Below are 20693 nucleotides of genomic sequence, written 5' to 3'. Positions count from 1 at the left end.
TAGATTAACCAAATTGTGAATTTATATTAGCAGTAAACATTTGTGAATTTTTATGCAAAATGCGCGTTTCACAGCAATTTGCAAAAAAAGGAAAGCTGTGTAAAATTGTACTGAAAACATGCACAAAACAACCATATGAAAATAAAATATGTGCTGCACAAACTTTGTAATTGACCCCCAAGGAGTAAGCATTCTGCTGTTCAGTGTAATTAGATATTATATCTGTTCTCTGATACTTATTTTATTAATTATTGTCGCTTTTTACATATTTAACATTGCACCTTTTGCAGTTTCCATAGATTCCCCATTAAAATGAAACCAAAAACTGATATCAATTAGATTAACAGATTGTTTTTCATACATTTTAATATATGGCAAACTAGTAAGAAATAACAGAAGGTGTGGATTCTGCGCATGTGCAATATGAAAAAACATATTGTTTGTAGAGACCAACATCATTCTTATGCAAATCAGAAGGAATTCTGGGATGGAAGGCCATTCTCCTAAAAATTCCCATTTACCTGTGCCTAGTAACATACCTTTTTAGTCTTACATACTGTAGCAGTGTGATATCAATAACCATGCAGCAGTCTAGAGTAGCACACTAAGCTTTGCAGCTAGCTTTTTTTTTTTTTCAATGTTTTTCTATTCTGGAGATGGATTATGGGTAATCCTGCTTATAAAATGTAATATCATTGACACAAGACTGGTGTAAAGTCCATAGCTCCTAAGCTCAGACAGATAGGTGTACTCTGTTAGATAAGTACAGTAACAGTCTCTTTTATCTTGGACATTATCTACCCCAGTGATCCCCAACCAGTGGCTCAGGGGCAACATGTTACTCACTAACCCCTTGGATGTTGCTCCCAGTGGCCTCATAGCAGGTACTTATTTTTTACTTCCTGACTTGGTTGCATGAAAACCAGGTGTACTGCTAAACAGGACCTCTTGTAGGCTGCCAGTCCATATAGGGGCTACCAAATAGCCAATCACTGCCATTATTTGGTACCCCTGGGTATGTTTTTTATACTTGTGTTGCTCCTAAACTCTTTTTACATTTGAATGTGGCTCACAGGTAAAAAAGGCTGGGGACCCATGACCTACACAGTGGAAGAGACTACACTTATGGCATATAAACACTCTATGACACTTTATGACAAATAAAATAAAATCTGTGCTTTTCTGGACACAATTTATTATGACTTTTCCCTTACAATGCAGTGTTTTTTCACAGAATTCCAGCATAATTGTATCCTTTGTAAATTACAGATGGGGAGCTAAAATAGATACAGTTTTGGTAAACCATTAGCAATTTAGAGTGCCCCTTCTACTAGTGGGGCTTGTGTCTTTTAGTACATTATATAGTTGAAAAAAGGGCAAAAGTCCATAAAATTCAACCCCTCTAAATAATTATAAAACTTATACAGACCTATCAATATATTCGCATATATAAAATATGTATACTTTCAATATATTTAAAAATATATATACATCATGCATTATTAATGGTATTAGCATCCAGTCTAATAGGCGCCAGTTACTTGGATCTATGGATGCATCCCTATAGTCTAGGGCAGTGCTGTCCAACTTCTGTGGTACCGAGGGCCGGAATTTTTCCGACCTACGTGGTGGAGGGCCGATAATGGAAGCCAGTTTTGACTACTCCCCTTTTTGAAACCGCACCCACTTGAACACACCCATGTTATCACATGACCATACCCATATTAATGGTTGTAGTACAGCAAAAACTTTCCATACTCTGCCTGCCCTACCCTGCCTGTGTGTGCCATACTCTGCCTTCCCTACCCTGGCTGTGTGTGCCATACTCTGCCTTCCCTACCCTGCCTGTGTGTGCCATACTCTGCCTTCCCTACCCTGCCTGTGTGTGCCATACTCTGCCTTCCCTACCCTGCCTGTGTGTGCCATACTCTGCTTGCCCTATGATGCCTGTGTGTATGGCACACACATGCAGCCTACAGTGACACAATGCTGGCATTGCTCCTACAGTCTGCACAATAACTACTGTATATATTAAAAAACTTTTTAATTGCAGTACCACCTCAGTATATGTTCTTTTTGTAGTGTGCAGGGATTATTTGTGGGTTTCTACTGCTCCTGAGGTGTGAACAGGGGAACAATGGGGGTGATTACAGCCTGAGCCTGAGGTGTGAACACTGCAGGGGGGAACAATGCAGAGATTAAAAGGTGTGAACAACACAGGGGATTACATATTTAAACAATACAGCCTGATTACAGCCTGAATCTGAGGTGAGAACCATGCAGGGGGCCCAGTTAATCACAGTACTGATACCATTTAAAGCTTACACAAGAGTAAGCCATCAAAGCAGCCAGACAGGTGGGGGGCCACACAGAGGGGGGTCGCGGGCCGCATGCGGCCCGCGGGCCGCCAGTTGGACAGCACTGGTCTAGGGGAATCTTCAGGCCTGGATTTCTGGCAAGGCCACAAATGCCAGGGCCTAAGGCAGCACAAATTAAGAGGCGGCATGCCAGTCACACCTAAAGTTTACTTACATATGGGGCACTGAGGTTTAGGTGTGCGGGAGATCTCCATGCCCTCTGTCCCCTGTGCTCTGGGTGTAGGAGCATGCAAGCTGTGGAAGGGGCAGGGGGCATCTGAGGATGCCGGCCTCTGGGCATCCTAAAGAGAAATCCAGCCCAGGGAATCCTAAAATATAAAGAGTAGTGATAATACCAGGGTTCACTAGCACCTACTTGCACAATTTATCACCACACCTAAAGTTGTCAGGAGCATGTATGGGCATGGGTACTTTTATAAGTAGCCTCGATGCACTCTCCAGAGTATAGTAGATACTGTATACTGCCAAAACTGTAGCTTCATTGACATGGGATCCTATCAACATGCTAGTACAATACTTCAATATCAACATGCTTTTATATATTTACTTGATCAGATCAATAACAGAGAAATCACAGAGCTTGAGCTCAATTGCACTTCATACTAAGATCTAAAAGAATATGGTTAAGGCTAAACAAACTCTCAAAAGAAAGATCCTACGGGACAGTTGTAATTTTGTGATTGCCATAAATCGTTAATCTTGTTTTCTAAACATGCATTTGTGGAGGATAAAGAAGAAAGTGGGCTACAAAATTTTAAAAAGCTATTATTTCTCAGTAAAACATTTTATACTCTGCGGGAACCTTGTAGCAAGGGCGCCTTGGAGACTTTCCTTCATTATAGAGAAAAACACTCAAGCAGGGCTGTCTACAAAAGCAGTTCAGTCTGTTCCATACACATTCTATTATCATCCTGCAATGGTCTGATCAATATAACTCGGATATATTATGAAGGAGAAACGTATGTTGTAGATTTATGGTTAAACAGCAAACCTCTAGAAAACACAGCAGTTCATGATTACGTCCATAAAATTTTTTAATAATGGTTTAATATCAGATAAAGTCTAGTGAAGTCTAGTTAAGATGCTTGATCGTAGGTATTACTAGTTAGTACTATTATTAATTTACTACTAAGGACAAGCTATCATTCCTATGCCAGTTACTTAAAAATGTGCACAGTCATTTAAATCTATACCAAAATTCCCATGTGTGTGGAACATAACAGTCTCCAACATCTTTGTTAATACTAAAACACTTGTTAGTTAGAGCTGCTGACCGATTTTGATTAATTACAAGAAAACCAAAGGTAAACCAAAACAAAACCATGTCCAGGCAATGAGCCTCAAAAGTACAAAAATAAATATGCTGAATTATATCCATGTGTGTTTCTAGCATTTCTCATTATTGTTTATACTTATGCTATCCAGGGACCATAAAATCACATCTGTGTTTAGGAATACAATATTGATACATTTCTTTGGGCATTGTGGTATTTTCCCTGAATTTACTAACCCTTAGAGCAGTGATCCCCAGGATCTCATGAGCAACATGTTGCTCCCCAACCCTTTGGATGTTGCTCTCAGTGGCCTTAAAGAGGTGCTTGTTTTTGAATTCTGGGCTTGGTGTCACTTTTTGTTTGTATAAAAACCAGGTGTATAACAAAATAGCCAATTGCAGCCCTTATTTGGCACCCCCAGGAACTTTTTAAATGCTTGCATTGTCCCCAAGTCTTTTTACATGTAAATGTGGCTCACGGGTCAAAAAGGTTGGGGATCCCTGCCTTAGATGCTCTAGGGCCAAACAATCGAATTAAACAGGTCTCCAGTAAATGCTACCTGCTGATTTGTTGATATAGTTTACTGCTCCTGGACAAACTTAGTGCCTTTTATTACATCACCCCCTTGGTATCTAATCTTTGCTCATTGTTATAAAACATTCATGTATTGTTCTAAAATATGTATGTTAAGTAATCCATCATTTTTGTTGGTTCATCTAGTGCTTTTTTTCTAAGTATTAGATTCTGTAACAATATAAAATTTATAATATAATGAAATGTTGCATCCCTGTTGTTAAGCTATTCACCATTACCAGCATCAGCCCTGCATATTGCATATGTAATAAACACCTGTGAATAAGGCTAAGACTGATGTCACATTAACTTGAGTCTGCTTTGGACATATTTCCTAGCAGAGAAATGCCTAAACCCGCATGTGCTGCCATCCGTAGAATATGGAAACCAGACTATTTTAGGTGTCTGTTTGACAGTGGATATTTCCTGGTAGTAATTAGGCCACAAACATTGGCAGTGCTTCACATAAAGACCTATAGAATTCCTGCTGCCTAAATCACATATAGCGGATGTCAGAAACATTGATACAGACAATATAAAAAATGATTGAAAGGTGCATGGTTGCAAAATAAATAAAGAATGGTATGTTGTACAAAAGAGGAGGCAGATTAAAAGTATATGACAATGCAACAATATAAAACCCACTTTGTCATTCAATCCCTGTCTTGTTTAACTAAGTATTCATTTTTATGAGCCCAAACATAAGAATGATCAATTCAGTTGTACCCTGTCTACCTCTTATGGTGTAGGAAACATGGGTAATGAGACCATTTGGGGAAGGTGTGTCAAAATAAGTTCCTACTTTTATTGGCAGTTAGGGATAAAAAGAAAAGGCAGGTAGTCTGGAAATCCCACATCCCATGTAAGATTTCAGTAAAAAATATCAATTTATTGGGCTCTGATCAAGGAAAACTGTACATTCCGGTCAAATAGAGTTCTCTTTACTGTTTTGCTGGGGGTGCTTATTCCACTAGCATCTGTTTAGGTTACCAATAGTGGGGAGGTCTGCAATTAAATCCTATGTCAATGTTTAACTGCACAGGCTTGAACCAGAATAACTAACTCGGCATGTAGGATGACAATGATACCAGAAGCAATATTATACCCCGCCTCTTGCGAGTATGGAAGTGAAATCAAATGAAAAAGGCAGGGACATGTTTTTTAGTTCATCAAATTTACTTAGGAATGTAGCTACATTCCATAGCTACAGTTACATCATACATTGCATTACCAATATTGCTTTTCCCAGAGAATGATTCAGAAACTGTTACATCAGGGCAGCCTTACTCATATCTGATGCAACTGCGCATGGGAGCACATCTTTGTATATGATACAATTGTTTCTTTTAACTACTTGTGGGTACAGCAAATGCCCTCAACATAACATTTCTCATAGTGTCTGAATATATACAGATATGTGTCTCAATATATAAGTGTTATGCATACATAACATATATTGTGTGTGTGGCAAAAAACCCCATTAGGTTTATTTAATGTTTAAATGATTTTGGGCAGACTGAAGATATGGATATATGTGTTAAGCGAAATTTTTTTGCGTAAAAAACAAGCTTGACTTAGAAAATTGACACACACATCAGAAAAAATTGTTGTGCATGTGATTTTGCAAATTTTTCGGCATTTCACAAATCTTTTACAAGTTTTGCAAATTTTCCATACAGAAAGATCCCATATGGAAAAAAAAACTTTTTATACATACTGATATGCATAGGTCAAAAGTACTGTATGTTTGAACTTATATTTATATACAGTATATCAGTGCTGTCCAACTTTTGTGGTGCCAAGGGCCGGAATTTCTCTAGCATATATGGTGGAGGGCCGCTAATGGAAGCCAGTTTTGACCACTCCCCTTTTTTAAACCGCACCCACTTCAAGTCACACCCATGTTATCACAAGATCATGCCCAAATTAATGGTGGCAATGCAGCAAAAACCCAAATGGTTGGTGCTCACTGCGGGAAAATCAACCATCATTCATATGTGAAAGAATTATATTATGTCATAGTAAGACACACCCTTAAATCCATATGCATCCTCCTCCCCTGTGGATAGCACAGCAACTGCCAGCTCAATAATAAACACACCTTAGGGACCATTTAATGGCTATTTCCAACTACTAACAAACTCCCAGAACAAACCCCTGCCAGGTACCCTTTCTACGGGCAGCATAGGGCAGGCAGAGTATGGCACACACAGGCAGCTAAGTGGGCCATACTCTGCCTGCCCTATGCTGCCTGTGTGCGCCATGCTCTGTCTGCCCTATGCTGCCTGTGTGTGCCATACACAGTACATACAGTGACACAATGCTGGCATGCTCCTACAGTCTGGGGTGTGAAGAAGTGAACAATGTGGGTAATTACAACATGAGCCTGAGATGTGAACAATGCAGGGGGTGAACAATGCAGAAACTAAAAGGTGTGAACAACAAAGAGGATTATATGTTTAAACAATACAGGGGAATTTCAGCCTAAATCTAAATTGAGAACCATGTAGGGGGCCAGTTAATCTCAGTAGTGATACCATTTAAAGCTTACACAAAGGTAAGCCATCAAAGCAGCCAGACAGGTGGGGGGCCACACAGAGGGGGGGTCACGGGCCGCATACGGCTGCCAGTTGGACAGCACTGATATATATATATGTATATATAAATTTCAGCATATATTAAAACTGCTTATAACTCAGTGCTCATCTGGGCCACTATACCATCTGGCCCCACCAGCAGTCCTAACAAGCTTAACAAGATGAGCACTAATGGGGGCCATTTTGCACCTTATAGTGCTCCAGTAGTTGCATACTGGTTTATGGCAAATAACCACTACTCTTTCATTATTTTAATTGCACTAGACTAATCAAGGAAACTTATTGGTCGCTATAGGTTTACTGCTAATGACACAGATTTGTTCTTTTGCAGTAATTGTAACTAATTAGATGTTAACAAATTAACAATTAGCCTTTCATCAGTCTTGTGCAGTCTTTAGGCCAGTCACTTATTGTTATGGATTACTATGGCAGGTTTGCTAGCAAATAGGGAAATAGTTTGGGTGTCACAACAATTAAGTGACTGTGTAAATTAGATGTGCATAACCCTCAGTGGCACATTACTACTTTTAAAAAATATCTGGCACCCAACTGTGTAAGTGAAACACAGACTGAAATAAAACACCTCCCTTGATAGATTGTACAGACTTGTACAGAATTCAAGGGGTCTGCGGTTACAACAGTTGCACTACAAAGAGTAGCACAGATAGCTTTCCATACATACAGTACATTGCATTATTAACTGCTCTTGCAAATAATAAAAATAATAAAGTTATATTTCCCTTATGCAGAAAGGAAAATACAGTTTTTAAATGTGTTTTAACTTTGAAATTGTCCATTGTCCAACATGTATTTATCACACTGTTTAATGGAATCAGTAAGGATTAAACCTAGATTTCCAGATAACTGGAAGAAGCTTACCTATGCTGGTGGTTTTTCAACTGCACTTTCTATCATTTCATTTTAATGGCCCACCATATGCATTTTTGTGTTCTTACGTTGCCCATTTATAGTGTGTCCAAAACAGCACAATGGCAGCATTTCGGAAGGAAATTGTAGGCCAGTTTAACATTAATGATTATCTGGTTTCACCGTAAAATGACCCATTGCTGTTTCCTGAATCATTCAAGCATGAAAATGTATCATTTTATCCTTCACTTATAAAGTATAAACATATTTAGGGCACATTTAGACAATTCAAATAACATTTGTATCTTGACCTTCTTTGCTGTCAAGGAACCAGCAGCTCATTAAAAGGCAGTGCATGAGTTACACAGGTTTTTTGTTTGCTCCTCGAATAGCCCTTCTGCAGTTAAAAGCATGAAGCTTTAAATCAATAAGAGAGGAATGATAATCTCATCCATGAAAAAAGAGGAAAATAAACGTTTGTCAGTTGTGTTTTAAAATAGTTAACGTTCTGGTTTTGTGTTTCCTTCCAGGTAAACTACCCAAAGCAAGATATGTTTTGGCACTGGATATTGCCATTCTTTCTACTCTTAAGTAAGTTTACCATATTGCTTTGGCATTATGTTTATTAATTAAAAATATATATATTTTACCTGATTGTGAAATAGGATATGAATTGCTGATAACTCTGTCTCCAGCCCACAGAAGCAGTTTTACTGCTAAATCCACAAGGAAAACATCAATTAAAAACCAACAATTACAGAGAGAAATACACTGCTTTTAGTGAAAACTACGTATACCTCTATTGATCCTGTTCATAATAAAAGATAACATTTGTTATAGAATGTACATGGCTTCTTTTACTCTTCTTTATGTTTCCGTAAAGGTCAATGTATACATTTTATATGCTTTCCTGAATGAACAAGTTAATTGCTTCCATTATTCACTCAGCCTCCAGATATTTCATTCTAGAAGATACTACTGCACCAGTACCATTAGTAGGTTATTTAGACAAATCGTCAAGTTGCTACGTCAATGAAATGTACTTATTTAGAGCCATTTGCTACTTGAATTTTAATGACAATTTTATTCACCCGGCTGCATCCTCCATATGGTCTTTGCCAGGCCTTTTAAGATATAGTCTCCCTGTAAAATGTAAAAAAAAAAGTGATGCTATATGCTGTATTTAAATACTGTATATGGATCTTTAAATGGGTTGTTGAATCAGTTTATTATAATAATCCATTGCAGACTAATTTGTCAGGATTCTCTCTATTAATTGAAGCAGATTGCACTTGATGACCCATGGTGTAAATGGTTCACCTCCATAGTGGTTTGCACGTAGTTCACCCATGTGAATAAAGCTTACTCAGTCCCTGGCATTATGGAGTATATTTTCATTGTATTGGCCAGCATATCATTATTTTAGACCTCATTTATTAGAGCTAAGGCAAGATGCAAAGTTCAGAAAATGGATGCAATTTTTTTATTTTTGTCTTGATCTTTTTATAAACCTGGCTAAACCAGTTGGAACTGGTAAAAACAGCAAAGAGTCATGTTATTTTCTAGGACAAGCCTTCACGTAAATCCATATGGGTTGGGAAGTAACCATACTCATGAAATTAAAAGGGAGCAGCATGCAAATACAATCAGGACCCTTGGGGCCCATTATTTGCACTTTGCAATTGCCTCATGTTTGGTCAAGGAGACCTACTGTCTTTAACTTGAGGGACCTCTGTTTTAACAAGGACAGAGGTCATGCAAGGTGATTATCAGACAGCAACCCACCCCGAAATAGAAGGAGTTACTGGGAATGACACATGCAATAAGGGAGTTGTGTGGTTTTGAGATGTTCTTAATATGTAATTCATGGTACCAGCCAATTAAGCAATTACATTTTTATTTTTATATTGTGGTTTATATATCAGTTAAACATCCCTAAAAAAAAAAAAAGAAATATTCAGGTCATCTGAATCATGTGTTTCAATTCACCTCATTGTTCAAAAAATGTGTTATTCATGAAACAAACAAAAAATATTTTGTAATAATATAATGTTATAACAACAAATATTTTTTCTTTCCCCTGTCTACGTATGGGGGTGTCCTGGCTCATACTGCAGATTTTCTGTTTAATAAATACCTTGATATTGTGTAGGCTACGAATGAAACCTTATTCTGTACTGTTATACACAAATTTTTGTTACAACAAATATTTAGCAGTATGATAAAACAAATAGAGACTTGTAATTGTCACACAATCAAACCCCCAATATGTTGGCCAAATCAAGGTGATTGGATTGTTTAGCCGTGCCCTCAGCCCATTATGGAATAAAATATAGGGGCCTGTGCAGGCCTGTCAGTTATGGATAATGTTTACAGCCCAGCATGATAAGTGGGCAATAAGATTTTCCAGTTTGCCCAATAAATATCTGAACTAAATGTGAATAGATTAATATCTGAACTAAATCTGAATAGAAATTTCCTCAGGGAAAAGCATGGTTTTTGATCCATACATGGGCCAGTAACACTATTGGATTAAATGGAATAGAATTGTGGCTGTACTGGTTGTACTGGATACAGCAGGACACTGTTTCTCATTTTACTCTGTTACTCTGAAATAAACATAAAACGTCCCTTCCTGGTACCTTGTCTTTTATGTCAAGATGTTAGACATTATAAACATTGTTTGCTTATTTTCAAATTGGCAAGGAATAACCTGCTGCAACAATTCCGCCATTAAACCTTAGGTAGCCTTCGATCATTTACAACGTTGAATTTAAAAAGCCTGGACCACTTGCATGCTAGGTTGTACAGCATACAGCATAATCCTAGCTGAGTTTTGTCCACTAATTTCCCCAATGTATTACTGTGTTCCTGTAACAACAGCGCATGTTCTTTCTAGCATGCTGTGCTTTTTCCATTATTAGGTAAAATGGATTATTCCTTCCTCCACTTGCTTGTCTGCATCTGCATCTGAAGCTAGAACATTGCAGCTGTTCCTTAAATGGGCCCTTTAGACCACTCCGAAAGATGGTTTTCTCCATAAATAGTAAAAAATCCAGGCAATTTGGAGACTTTTATACAACTTTGAATAGAGTAATACCATCCCAAATTGTTGATTAGCAACCATGAATCTTGGGGAAAGCGGATATTGCGATTTTGTTTCAGTTATTAAAACTTATAGCAATGTTTATGTGCTGTATATAGTTATAAACCTGACACAGGCACTCCTGTGACACCTGACAAAAAGATTTTCTAAATATTATGCATTCTGGATACCTGAATACTGAGGAAGGGTGAATTTTGTTTTTAATATCTATATCCTTGTTTTGATATAAGCCAATGTAGGCTTGCATGTACAGTATACATCCATAAAGCAGTTAAGATATCATTTATTAGATCAGTTTCACAAGAAAGTAATGTAAGTTCTTCTACTGTCACCAACCCGGGGATAAGTCTGTTGGCCATATTGCACTGAAGGTTCATATTATCAGCTATTTTCCTTTATTTATTATTACTGGAAGTAATTTCTTTAGTGAAACTGCAAGATTTCTTGTGAAAACAAGACTTTCCAGGACCACTGCTTTTAATCTTTTTCCATGCGTATTATACTGTATGTGGAGCCCTTGAGCAGACTGGGAGCCATAAATATCCCATGGAGGGCCAGGTCTGGCCCCCATGACTACAGTCTGACAGCCCTGTCATAATCTTATTTCTATGCATGTAACCTTGTAGCTTGATGCATGTTGAGAATAATTACTAAACAAAGCATGACTGCAGCTGTTATTGTTAGAAAGCATGACATTAATAAGATACATCAGCTCAACAGTCACAGCCATTAGACAGGTTTTGTGTAGGTGAAGATTAACACAAAATGTTGTTTTTGGTGATTTTAAATCCTGAAACATATTTTATTTATATATATACTATCTCATTGTTTTTTTTAGGATATATGCAAATAACAGCAGCTTATTCAGAGATGTACTGGACTCCGCCTTCCGATTTCTTTCTGACTTGCATTTTGACCAACAAGTCAGTAAATTATCCACTACTGGCTGGAATTTTACAGAATAAGTCAGATATCTCAGGGAAGTATGATACTTTAGAGGGCAGGTCGGATTTTAGATGTACCCATTTAGCTGATTTAAAATCACAAGGACGTGTTTCATGTTGCCTATGGGATCATTTAAATACAAACTTTTCAAGTCAGAACGGAGTTGCAGAGTTAAAGGAAATGCTTTTTGCAAGCTTTGCATCAGATATCCAACTAGAAGGTAAGTATTTTATCGGCATTCTGTTTAATTGTATGGGGAAACAGATATACATCATGGTGATGCTCCTTATTATTGTGCCGAGTAATAAAACATTGGGAGTTTGTTTGTTATGCCAGAAACTTGAAAAAGACAATGGTGAATCAAGAAACATCAGTACTTTCTTATGCTTTGAATGATTCTGTAACAGCTACACTTTAAAGGAAACAGAGATTATTGAATATAAGCCTGCAAACCTTTCTGCCAACAGAAAATACTTTAAAACAATCCCTTACAAAAAGCATGAGCTAAATTGCAGTCTATATTAATTGAGTGCCTAACATTAAACTTAGTGCTTGGTCTTTTAGTTGCATCGCACTCTTAGGGCTCTTACACACTGGCATTTGTTTTTGTGTGTTAAAGACACAGGTTTGAGTGCACTTAACACATCAGCTTGTCTTTAAAATAAATGATAAAGGTATGGGATGGGATCTGTTGTGTGTAATGTTTGGGGTTTTCTGGACAAAGGATAGATTTAAAATATGGATCAGCACACCTTCATAATAACATTTTTAAAACTCCAATAGGATTGATTCATGCAGCTTTGTTACCATCAACGCAAGCTACTGTTTTATTATTAGAAAGAAAAAGGAAATAATTAAAGAAAGAAGTATTTGCTTAATATGGACTCCATGGGAGGTGATATTCCTGTATTTTAGATCTTTCTAAATAATGGGTTTCCAGATAACAGATCAAATACCTGTACTGCAATGCTTGTTTCTCTTGATAAGGGGTCTTTACATAGGCCTACTAAAAACATGTAAACATTAAAAAGGCATTCTTTTTTATTACAGAGAGAAAAATAGAAATTAGTTGAAAAATGAAATTTGTTTGCTTTAATAGTACTATACTCATATATTGGAGTTTCCCGGATAATAGGTTTTCAGGTAATAGTTCCCATACCTCTATCAGCAAACAGGGTTGCACCAATTTAATTTAATTAGAGTCGGTAATATTTAAATATATAAAATGTTCATCTTGTTATAATACACAAGAGCCATGAATGGTCTGTAAAGTATATTCTTATAAATGGTGGTTATTAATGTAATCAGTTATAATTGGTGCTTAGCCATGTAATTTCTGTAACATGACTTACTTCAACCTGTGTATTATAAGAAATAATGTACCCCCTGTTGAAAAATATGAGGATATTCAAAGTCACCTTTAAGTCCATGAGCTGTACAAAAGCACTCAGCCTTTGGCCTTGTGTTTTTATGTAGTCATGGAACTCCTTGGTGACTCATTCACCATAAAACACTTTTTCATATAATGCGTTTCTTTCTGCAAGCTCTGTTCTAGACTTACTCTTCTGCTGTGCTACTCTGTTGTCCCTACACTGGCTCATGGATTGCAGAGTAAAACACTGAAACATATGGCAAAATCATTTACAGTTCCACTTCTATAATTTAAATGTAATGTTGTGATTTGGGAAGGATGAAGACTTTCAATGTCTCTGATTTTTTGCAGATTTCAGCTGGAAAGTACAGTGCTCATTTGAGGAAAAAGCAAATACACTTATTTGTGACCTGCAGTTATTACCAGAAACAAAGCACATTGTAACAGATTATCAAATTAGTCTTCATTATTCTTTGTAAGTGTGCCGATTCCATTAAATCTTTCAAAGAAAGGCCTATAATGAATGATTTTAAGTGCATCATTTTTTTCTTATAACTAAGGCTTTATGTACAAAGTCAAGTAAGTGAGAATTGTCTCAGTACGAAATGTATATTCTTTGAACACAATATTTAAAATGTGTTTTTGCAACTGTAGTTCTGTAGTACTCTGATTAATATAAGAAATTTCTTGTTTAAACAAAAGAGAGCACCTGAGAGATGATCACAATCTCAGAGTTGACCCAATTTCCTGTTTACTTCTGAGGTGTAAAATACAACCCAGTATTGGATCCTCTTTACCTTCCCCTCTTTGTACTCACAGAATGGAGGCTAAGGTGCACTTGATGGTGCAGGAAACCACTCTATTGTGCTGAGCAATGCACTTTGGACCTTGGGATGGATTTATAATCCAGGTGCATATGGCCTGGGTACAGGTACTTTAGTACTTGTTTAAATAATAAATGAGCTATGTAGTGGTTCCAGTGCTGTAAAATGGCTAATAATAAAAAGAAGCTCTGTGGTTTCTTGCTGCTGTTTGGCAAACCTTCATAACTTTGGTTATATTAATTATGGGAGGCTTCTTCATTGCAAATCAATGTTCTAACACAAAGCAAGCCAATAATATCCCCAGTTTGTTAGAGATTTTTACATCTGAGCCATGAGCAGAATTGTTTCAATATGTCAAACTCATAAATACCAAGCAGGAGAGGTGAGCCAAATGGAACATTGTGTTTCCACGGACTGAGGAAAATTTAAAACAGAGCACAGGATTTGACATTGTAAATTCTATGTACCGTGCAACTAAATGAGCATAGCAGACATGCAAGATCATACCAATGTTCTTTTTCAAGACAAAAAACTTTCTAAATAGTGTTGGCCAGGACCTTATGTACAGAGTTCTTTTCTTGGAGCTGCATGATAAATATCCTGAAAAGATGAAAGAGGCGCAGAACACTTATTTCATTATAATGTACAATACTTTAAATTACTCTGATGCATCAAGGTACTCTGTGCTCAAAACTAGTCATGGAAGGTTTTTAGCAAATTGTATCCTTTCTGTTTAGAGCTTTAAAAGTGTGGCTCTGATTATGAGTAGTGAGCTGTAAAAAAGTGCAATGCAAAAGGTGATCCATTATACATTATGGTGTTAAAATGGTCATACTTACCATCAGCTAGTTTGGACATTTCCTATGATACGGTGAAATTAGCAGATGATTTTAGTTAATCATTCCTTGTATATTCAGCACCATCACATTACTGATTAGATTGCTTTATCTAGGGTTGCAAAGAGTGAGCTGAAAGGCACAGCTGAATGCAGATGCTTTGGATATGAGAAATGTGAATGCATTGTACCGTCTGTAAAATTCAATGATACCTACATCCTATGGATTGAAATCCTGAATATCACAGCACTTCTTCACTCCCCACCTATGTCTGTTGTACCTTACCATATAGGTAAGTGGCCTTCTAGTCATGCCTTCGTTGGTGATCTTATTGTCTCACCTTCCTGTAAGGGAACATACTGTAACACCAGTACATACAGGTAAAGGATCCTTCTTTTTAAGTACATAATATTACATATATATAATAAGTAATGCATACATAAAATTTTGCCTCAGCTTCAACTCTTTACGTAAATTATTCTTTTTATTTTTCCTGCTGAAATCTGAAAGATTCCAAGGGGTTACAGTAGTAATCAGTAAAAAGGGGCAATGTGCACAAAATGGAGAGACAATATTTATTCCTCTCAGCAATAATTTTCCCTCTCAGCAATCTGTTTCTTTACATGCAGGAGTTGGAGTCAGATTTTGATCTTTGTCTACATGATGTATGAGAGCTAGCTCTAATCTGGTTCCAGCACAAAGATGCATGTAGAGAGACAAATTGAGGTACAGAATATTTAATTGATTATATGTAGAACATGTCTTATTTTTTTTACTATTTTTATAAGAATGAAAACACCAATATAGATATTCAGAAAAGCTATAGATTACTAGCACATAACCTATTGTATAGTTTTCTTGCATGTAGAGAGACAAATTTAGGTACAGAATTTTTAATTGATTATATGTAGAACATGTCTTATTTTTTTTACTATTTTTATAAGAATGAAAACACCAATATAGATATTCAGAAAAGCTATAGATTATTAGCACATAACCTATTGTATAGTTTTCTTGAACTATATCCCTTGCATGATTACCATGATTACTGGAGGTTTACATTGTATGTTAGCCAATCTGACTGACACCTGTTAAGGAAATTCTGCTATTATGATTTCACTCCAGAACTATATGTAGTCATTATCCCTTTAACCTTTGCTACAATTCTATTCCATGTCGTTTAACCTCAGTACTTCTTGTGACGCAAGAGCGCCCATCTCACATTTCATGTCCCTGCAAAGAGACAGTGATTGATATCCCCACTGGTATTAATTGCCATAGCTGCCTGGTCAAATGTTAACTAGTATCTTAAATTGATTCCATTCAGTGACTTAATACCTGGTGCTACGTAAGGGGAATATTTCTATTTATGAGAGCAGCACTGTAGGAGAGGTCGATGAGCATTTCATTATAATCATGCATGCAAGGTGACACCATTAGTGCTCTGAATCTTAATCTCATACAATTTGACTGTAAGGGACCTAAACAGATTTTAATTTACCTGCAGTCAAGCCTGATCCTCCTGATGACTTGCGAGCGGAAATAATGGAACAAGGCACATTAAAGGTGTTTTGGTTGAAACCCATCTCTGCTGCTTATGAGCTCCAGTATCAAGTAAGATATACAGTGAAAGCAGCAGAGACAAACTCACAGGTAATATGCTATGGTCGGATGCTAAATTCCTTTTTATCATGTAATTAAAAAAACTTGCACTCGCTTGCTAATCAGCAGGCTCATTTGCAGACAGCTTTGCAATGTGTGATAAAACCTCCTCTTGCATATTTTACAGGGAGTTGCAATTAAATGATGCTCATGATTTAAATGGACAGTAATGAATGTGCTCATGGGATTCCCATGCAGCTTCTTTTAACAGCATTCATTGTTTAGTGTCTTAATATATGGGGCATTGTACATAATATTCAAACTGCAAGGCCAGTTCACAGATTGGACTGCATCTGGCACACTGAGATGTCTCTTGAGTCTGTAGCTAAAGTCTGGCTAAAGTTAATTGACATTTTTTGATTGTGACTATTGAAATAATGTAGCAAAATTAAGCCCTCCTTCAGCCAGATCCTGGCTTTTCCTGCTTCTTCAAATGTCTTTTAATCAGCTGACTTTGGAGACTTCGTTTAAATAGCCAAATCTAGCAGTGCAGAGAAAAGCAAGGGGTGGACAGATACTGCTTTAAATAGAAAAAATGCCCATGAAAGCCTTAGAATCATTGAAAATGTAAAATTTCTTTCATTACAATTTCTTTGATAACCTACATATGGCATTAAAGTACACTTTATTTTACAGTGTGCTGTATTTTCCATGTGGAGCAGTCTCTATAATCAACAGTAAATGCTAGACAAATGTCAGTGTTCATTGTGATCTTCATTCCTGTCCACACAGATAATTGGGAAACATGAAATCTCATTTCTTGCTGTACAATGAGTGCAATTCATTTTAAATAATTATACTTGGGATTTTCTGTGTGTGTCTAGGTTTATCTGCTGGTCAATGAAACATCAGTGATCATCAGTGATATCCAGCCTTGTACAGAAATGGTAATAGAAGTCAGATGTATAAACTTACACAAATCAGGACTCTGGAGTGACTGGAGTAAAACCTGGGTTTTAAATTCACAAGGTTTGTACAAGCTCATTTTGCAATTATAAATAAATAATTATAAATAATACCATCTGAAGTCTGGTGGATGAAGTGGAACTTTAAAGGGATCCTGTCTTGATTTTTATGGTATAGTTTTTATTACTAAATAACGCTGTTCACATTGCAACTAATTTATTCTGCCATTAAAATCAAACCAACAAATGTCATTTTTTAGCAGTAATATTGGTGTGTAGCCAGCCATCTCAGTGCATTGTGCCTGAGTCTGAGCTTTCAGAAGGAGCCAGCACTACACATTAGAACTGCTTTCAGATAACCTATTGTTTCTCCTACTTAATGTAAGGATAATTCCCCAAGGAAAGATTAGTCGCCAACAATAAATCGCTGCTACTCGCAGCTAATCTCTCTGTGGGGCATTAGCCTAGTTGAAGGTGTTATGACTTGGCTGAACCAGACTTGGATTTTTACTATTGGGTGCTATTCCGATCTACCGCTGGGGGGCATTAGAAATACAGGTTTCTGGTAGTCGCTATCTTGCTACCTTCCCATTGTTCTGCTGATTGGCTGCTGAGGGGAAAGGGAGAGGGGAGTGGAATCATTCCATTGTGCAGCACAGCAGTAAAGAGTGACTGAAGTTTATCAGAGCGCAAGTCACATGGCCATGTGCACCTGGGAAAGTAAGAATATGTTCATCTACACGTCAGATTTCAAAATGAAATATAAAAAAACCTGTTTGAATCTGATTTCATTGCAGGATTCTGTTAGAGGAGCACTATAACTGATACATTTTGATAAGAACATTTTTCCATGACAGAATCCGTTGGCAGTTTTTTTTTTAATGGAACCTTTCCATCAGATATACTGTAGATTAGTTAAATCTAATTAGAAAACGTGTTCAACTTATCGTATTATTTTTATTTTATATTATGACATCAAAGGAGGGCAAACAACATACGTGTTTTACCTGTTTTGCTCCTGTTCACCTTATTTACTAATAGTCAGTAATATTAAATTGCACCTGTAACGTTGTATTCATATTTTGCTTTACAGATGTATTCTACTTCCCCCAAAAAGTATTGGTTAGTAGTGGCTCCAGCACTTCTGTCTCCTGCTTGTTTTGTGACAATGGCAAGAAAGTTCCATCCAGTAATATCACATGGTGGCTAAATTTTGGGGAGAAGATACCAAAGCATCAGTACAGAATGACCAGTGATTATTTTAGCAAAGTGTTCCTGACTCACCTCAATACAACCAAACCAAAGGGAAAGTTCCGATATGATGCCTTACATTGCTGTATTAACCATAATGAATGTCATCATCGGTATGCAGAAATTTATGTTTTAGGTACCACTTTATTGATTTATTCTAATAATGCTTTTGTGCAATTTTATAAACACAAACGTATACAGAACGCTCTGATTACAAAAATGGGCATAGGTCAATAAGCTGAAACGGTCTCCGATCCGGCGGGAAAATCAAATCAGCCCAGTTGACTCCTGGCTGATCTTCATCCAGATATCGGTCGGGGAGGCCCATCGGGCAGGCAGATAAGCTGTTGAATTGGACTGAAAGACTTGAAGCTAAATCTGCCTGTGTATAGTCACCTTAAGTGCAGTTGCCAATAGCAACCTGTAAGTTATTTATTTTTAACAGCCTCAGTGGGCTGGCGAAGGACTGGGATTGGAATACCCACCACTCAGCCACACTCAATGCTAGTTATGGCACACTGAACAAATGAAAAATGAAAAGAACACCTCATTGGTTGCTATTGTCAGCTGCACTTGTGCAATTTAGCGCCTATCTACCTCTGTTTATAGACCCACGCCAACCTGTACCATCTCTGATGTCATAAAGGGGGTGGGGTAGGGCTGGTGAAGAGGCTGCTGAAAACCCATGGGTCCCAAGGGTTTCAAGCTGGCCTGCACATCACTAAAATACTAAAAGACAAACTGAAACTTTGTTCATTTTCTTTAATAATGAATTTATTTTTTGTGTTTAAGATGTCAACATCAGTATTTCATGTGAAACTGATGGGAATCAAAAAATGATGACGTGCAGATGGAGTTCCCAAAATATGACACTACCTGAAGGAAGTGTCTTACAGTTCAAGTATTATAGGTGAGTAAAAAAATATGTAATAGGGGTGTACTCAAATTTTACACACATGTGGGCAGTGTAGTAACTATACTGGGGGCATACCACATGACTTTGTGGGGTCGGGGTAACAGGGGGTCCATGATTGGTGCTGCAAATGAAATTACAATTCTGATTTCTTGGTTTCTATTAGTTTCTTTTCAGCAGTAAAATTCAATTCAGTTTAAGATCGCTTTAGGGCCTTTGTTGTTTAGGGTATTGGTTTGTTTTCTGCACTTCCCTACAGGATGGTTGGCTTTACTTGGATGATCTTTAGGGAGCTGCAATCAAGTTATTACACCACAATATAGTGCTGAATGAACTTTTGCTCTTTTGCTCCTTTGGACAGTTTCCAGTATATTTTGTTTTTATTTTGGATATATTTTTGTTCACCTTTACTGAATGCAATTCCATGTGTTCATATTCTCGGGTAACCTGTTGCTTTTTATATGAAAATGCACCATAATCATAAACTGTGCAGTCTAAAATCCAATAATGTTTATTCTCTCTTTTGAAGAAACAAACTTTATTGCTTAGATAAAGATTTAAAAGGCAATGTGCCGATTTCAAAAGATTGCCAGTTACAAATGGATGGATTCTATGAATGCACATTTGAGCCTGTTCACCTTGTCTCTGGCTATATTATGTGGATTGAGATACAACACCATTTAGGAGCACTTAATTCGCCACCTGTTTGCATCCTTCCCATAAATACAGGTAAGTGTATATTAGGATGCAGGAAGTATAGAATATTAGGAATATTAGGTTCTTAAAACACAGATAGTGAGAGGTAGTATAGCAAGTTAGGGAGTGCTGGAGGGTGAAGGGTTGTAATGTGTCCTGCCCTGAGTGTCTATGGGGCGAGTAAAGTAAAGACACGACTGCCTTATGCCCAACAGAGCGGCACTGTGTACTCTCATGCAGTATTGTGTATCCAGGGCATTTGGAAATACCCCTAAGATTGTTGAAGTCGAAAAATATTCTTTCAAGTAGGAATATACTGTGGATCATGCATAACCCATAATACTTAATTTGGTAACCCACCCCATTACACAATTACATTTACCTGCAATTGATAATTGCTGAGTGCTTGAGATACACAGTCCTACATTGGTTGCACCAAGCTACCAAATTTGTCATTATTTATTATGCGTGAAAAAAATACGGCAGCTAAGACT

General features: G+C 37.2%; 1 protein-coding gene across 3 annotated transcripts in view; it reads left to right on the top strand.

Moving 5' to 3' along the window:
• lepr (leptin receptor) overlaps positions 1-20693 on the top strand; it is a 46332-nt gene that overhangs the window by 819 nt on the left and 24820 nt on the right. For 2 of the 3 annotated variants that reach the window (XM_031900133.1, XM_031900134.1), the window contains exons 2-10: positions 8220-8280; positions 11634-11960; positions 13464-13587; positions 14889-15064; positions 16280-16425; positions 17259-17403; positions 18433-18726; positions 19383-19500; positions 20033-20232. In XM_031900133.1, coding sequence (XP_031755993.1) covers positions 8220-8280; positions 11634-11960; positions 13464-13587; positions 14889-15064; positions 16280-16425; positions 17259-17403; positions 18433-18726; positions 19383-19500; positions 20033-20232 — 1591 coding nt within the window. 3 annotated transcript variants of the gene reach the window in all.

This window comes from Xenopus tropicalis, chromosome 4 (assembly GCF_000004195.4).
Source record: "Xenopus tropicalis strain Nigerian chromosome 4, UCB_Xtro_10.0, whole genome shotgun sequence".
Taxonomy (NCBI): domain Eukaryota; kingdom Metazoa; phylum Chordata; class Amphibia; order Anura; family Pipidae; genus Xenopus; species Xenopus tropicalis.
This window is presented reverse-complemented; position numbering and strand designations above follow the sequence as displayed.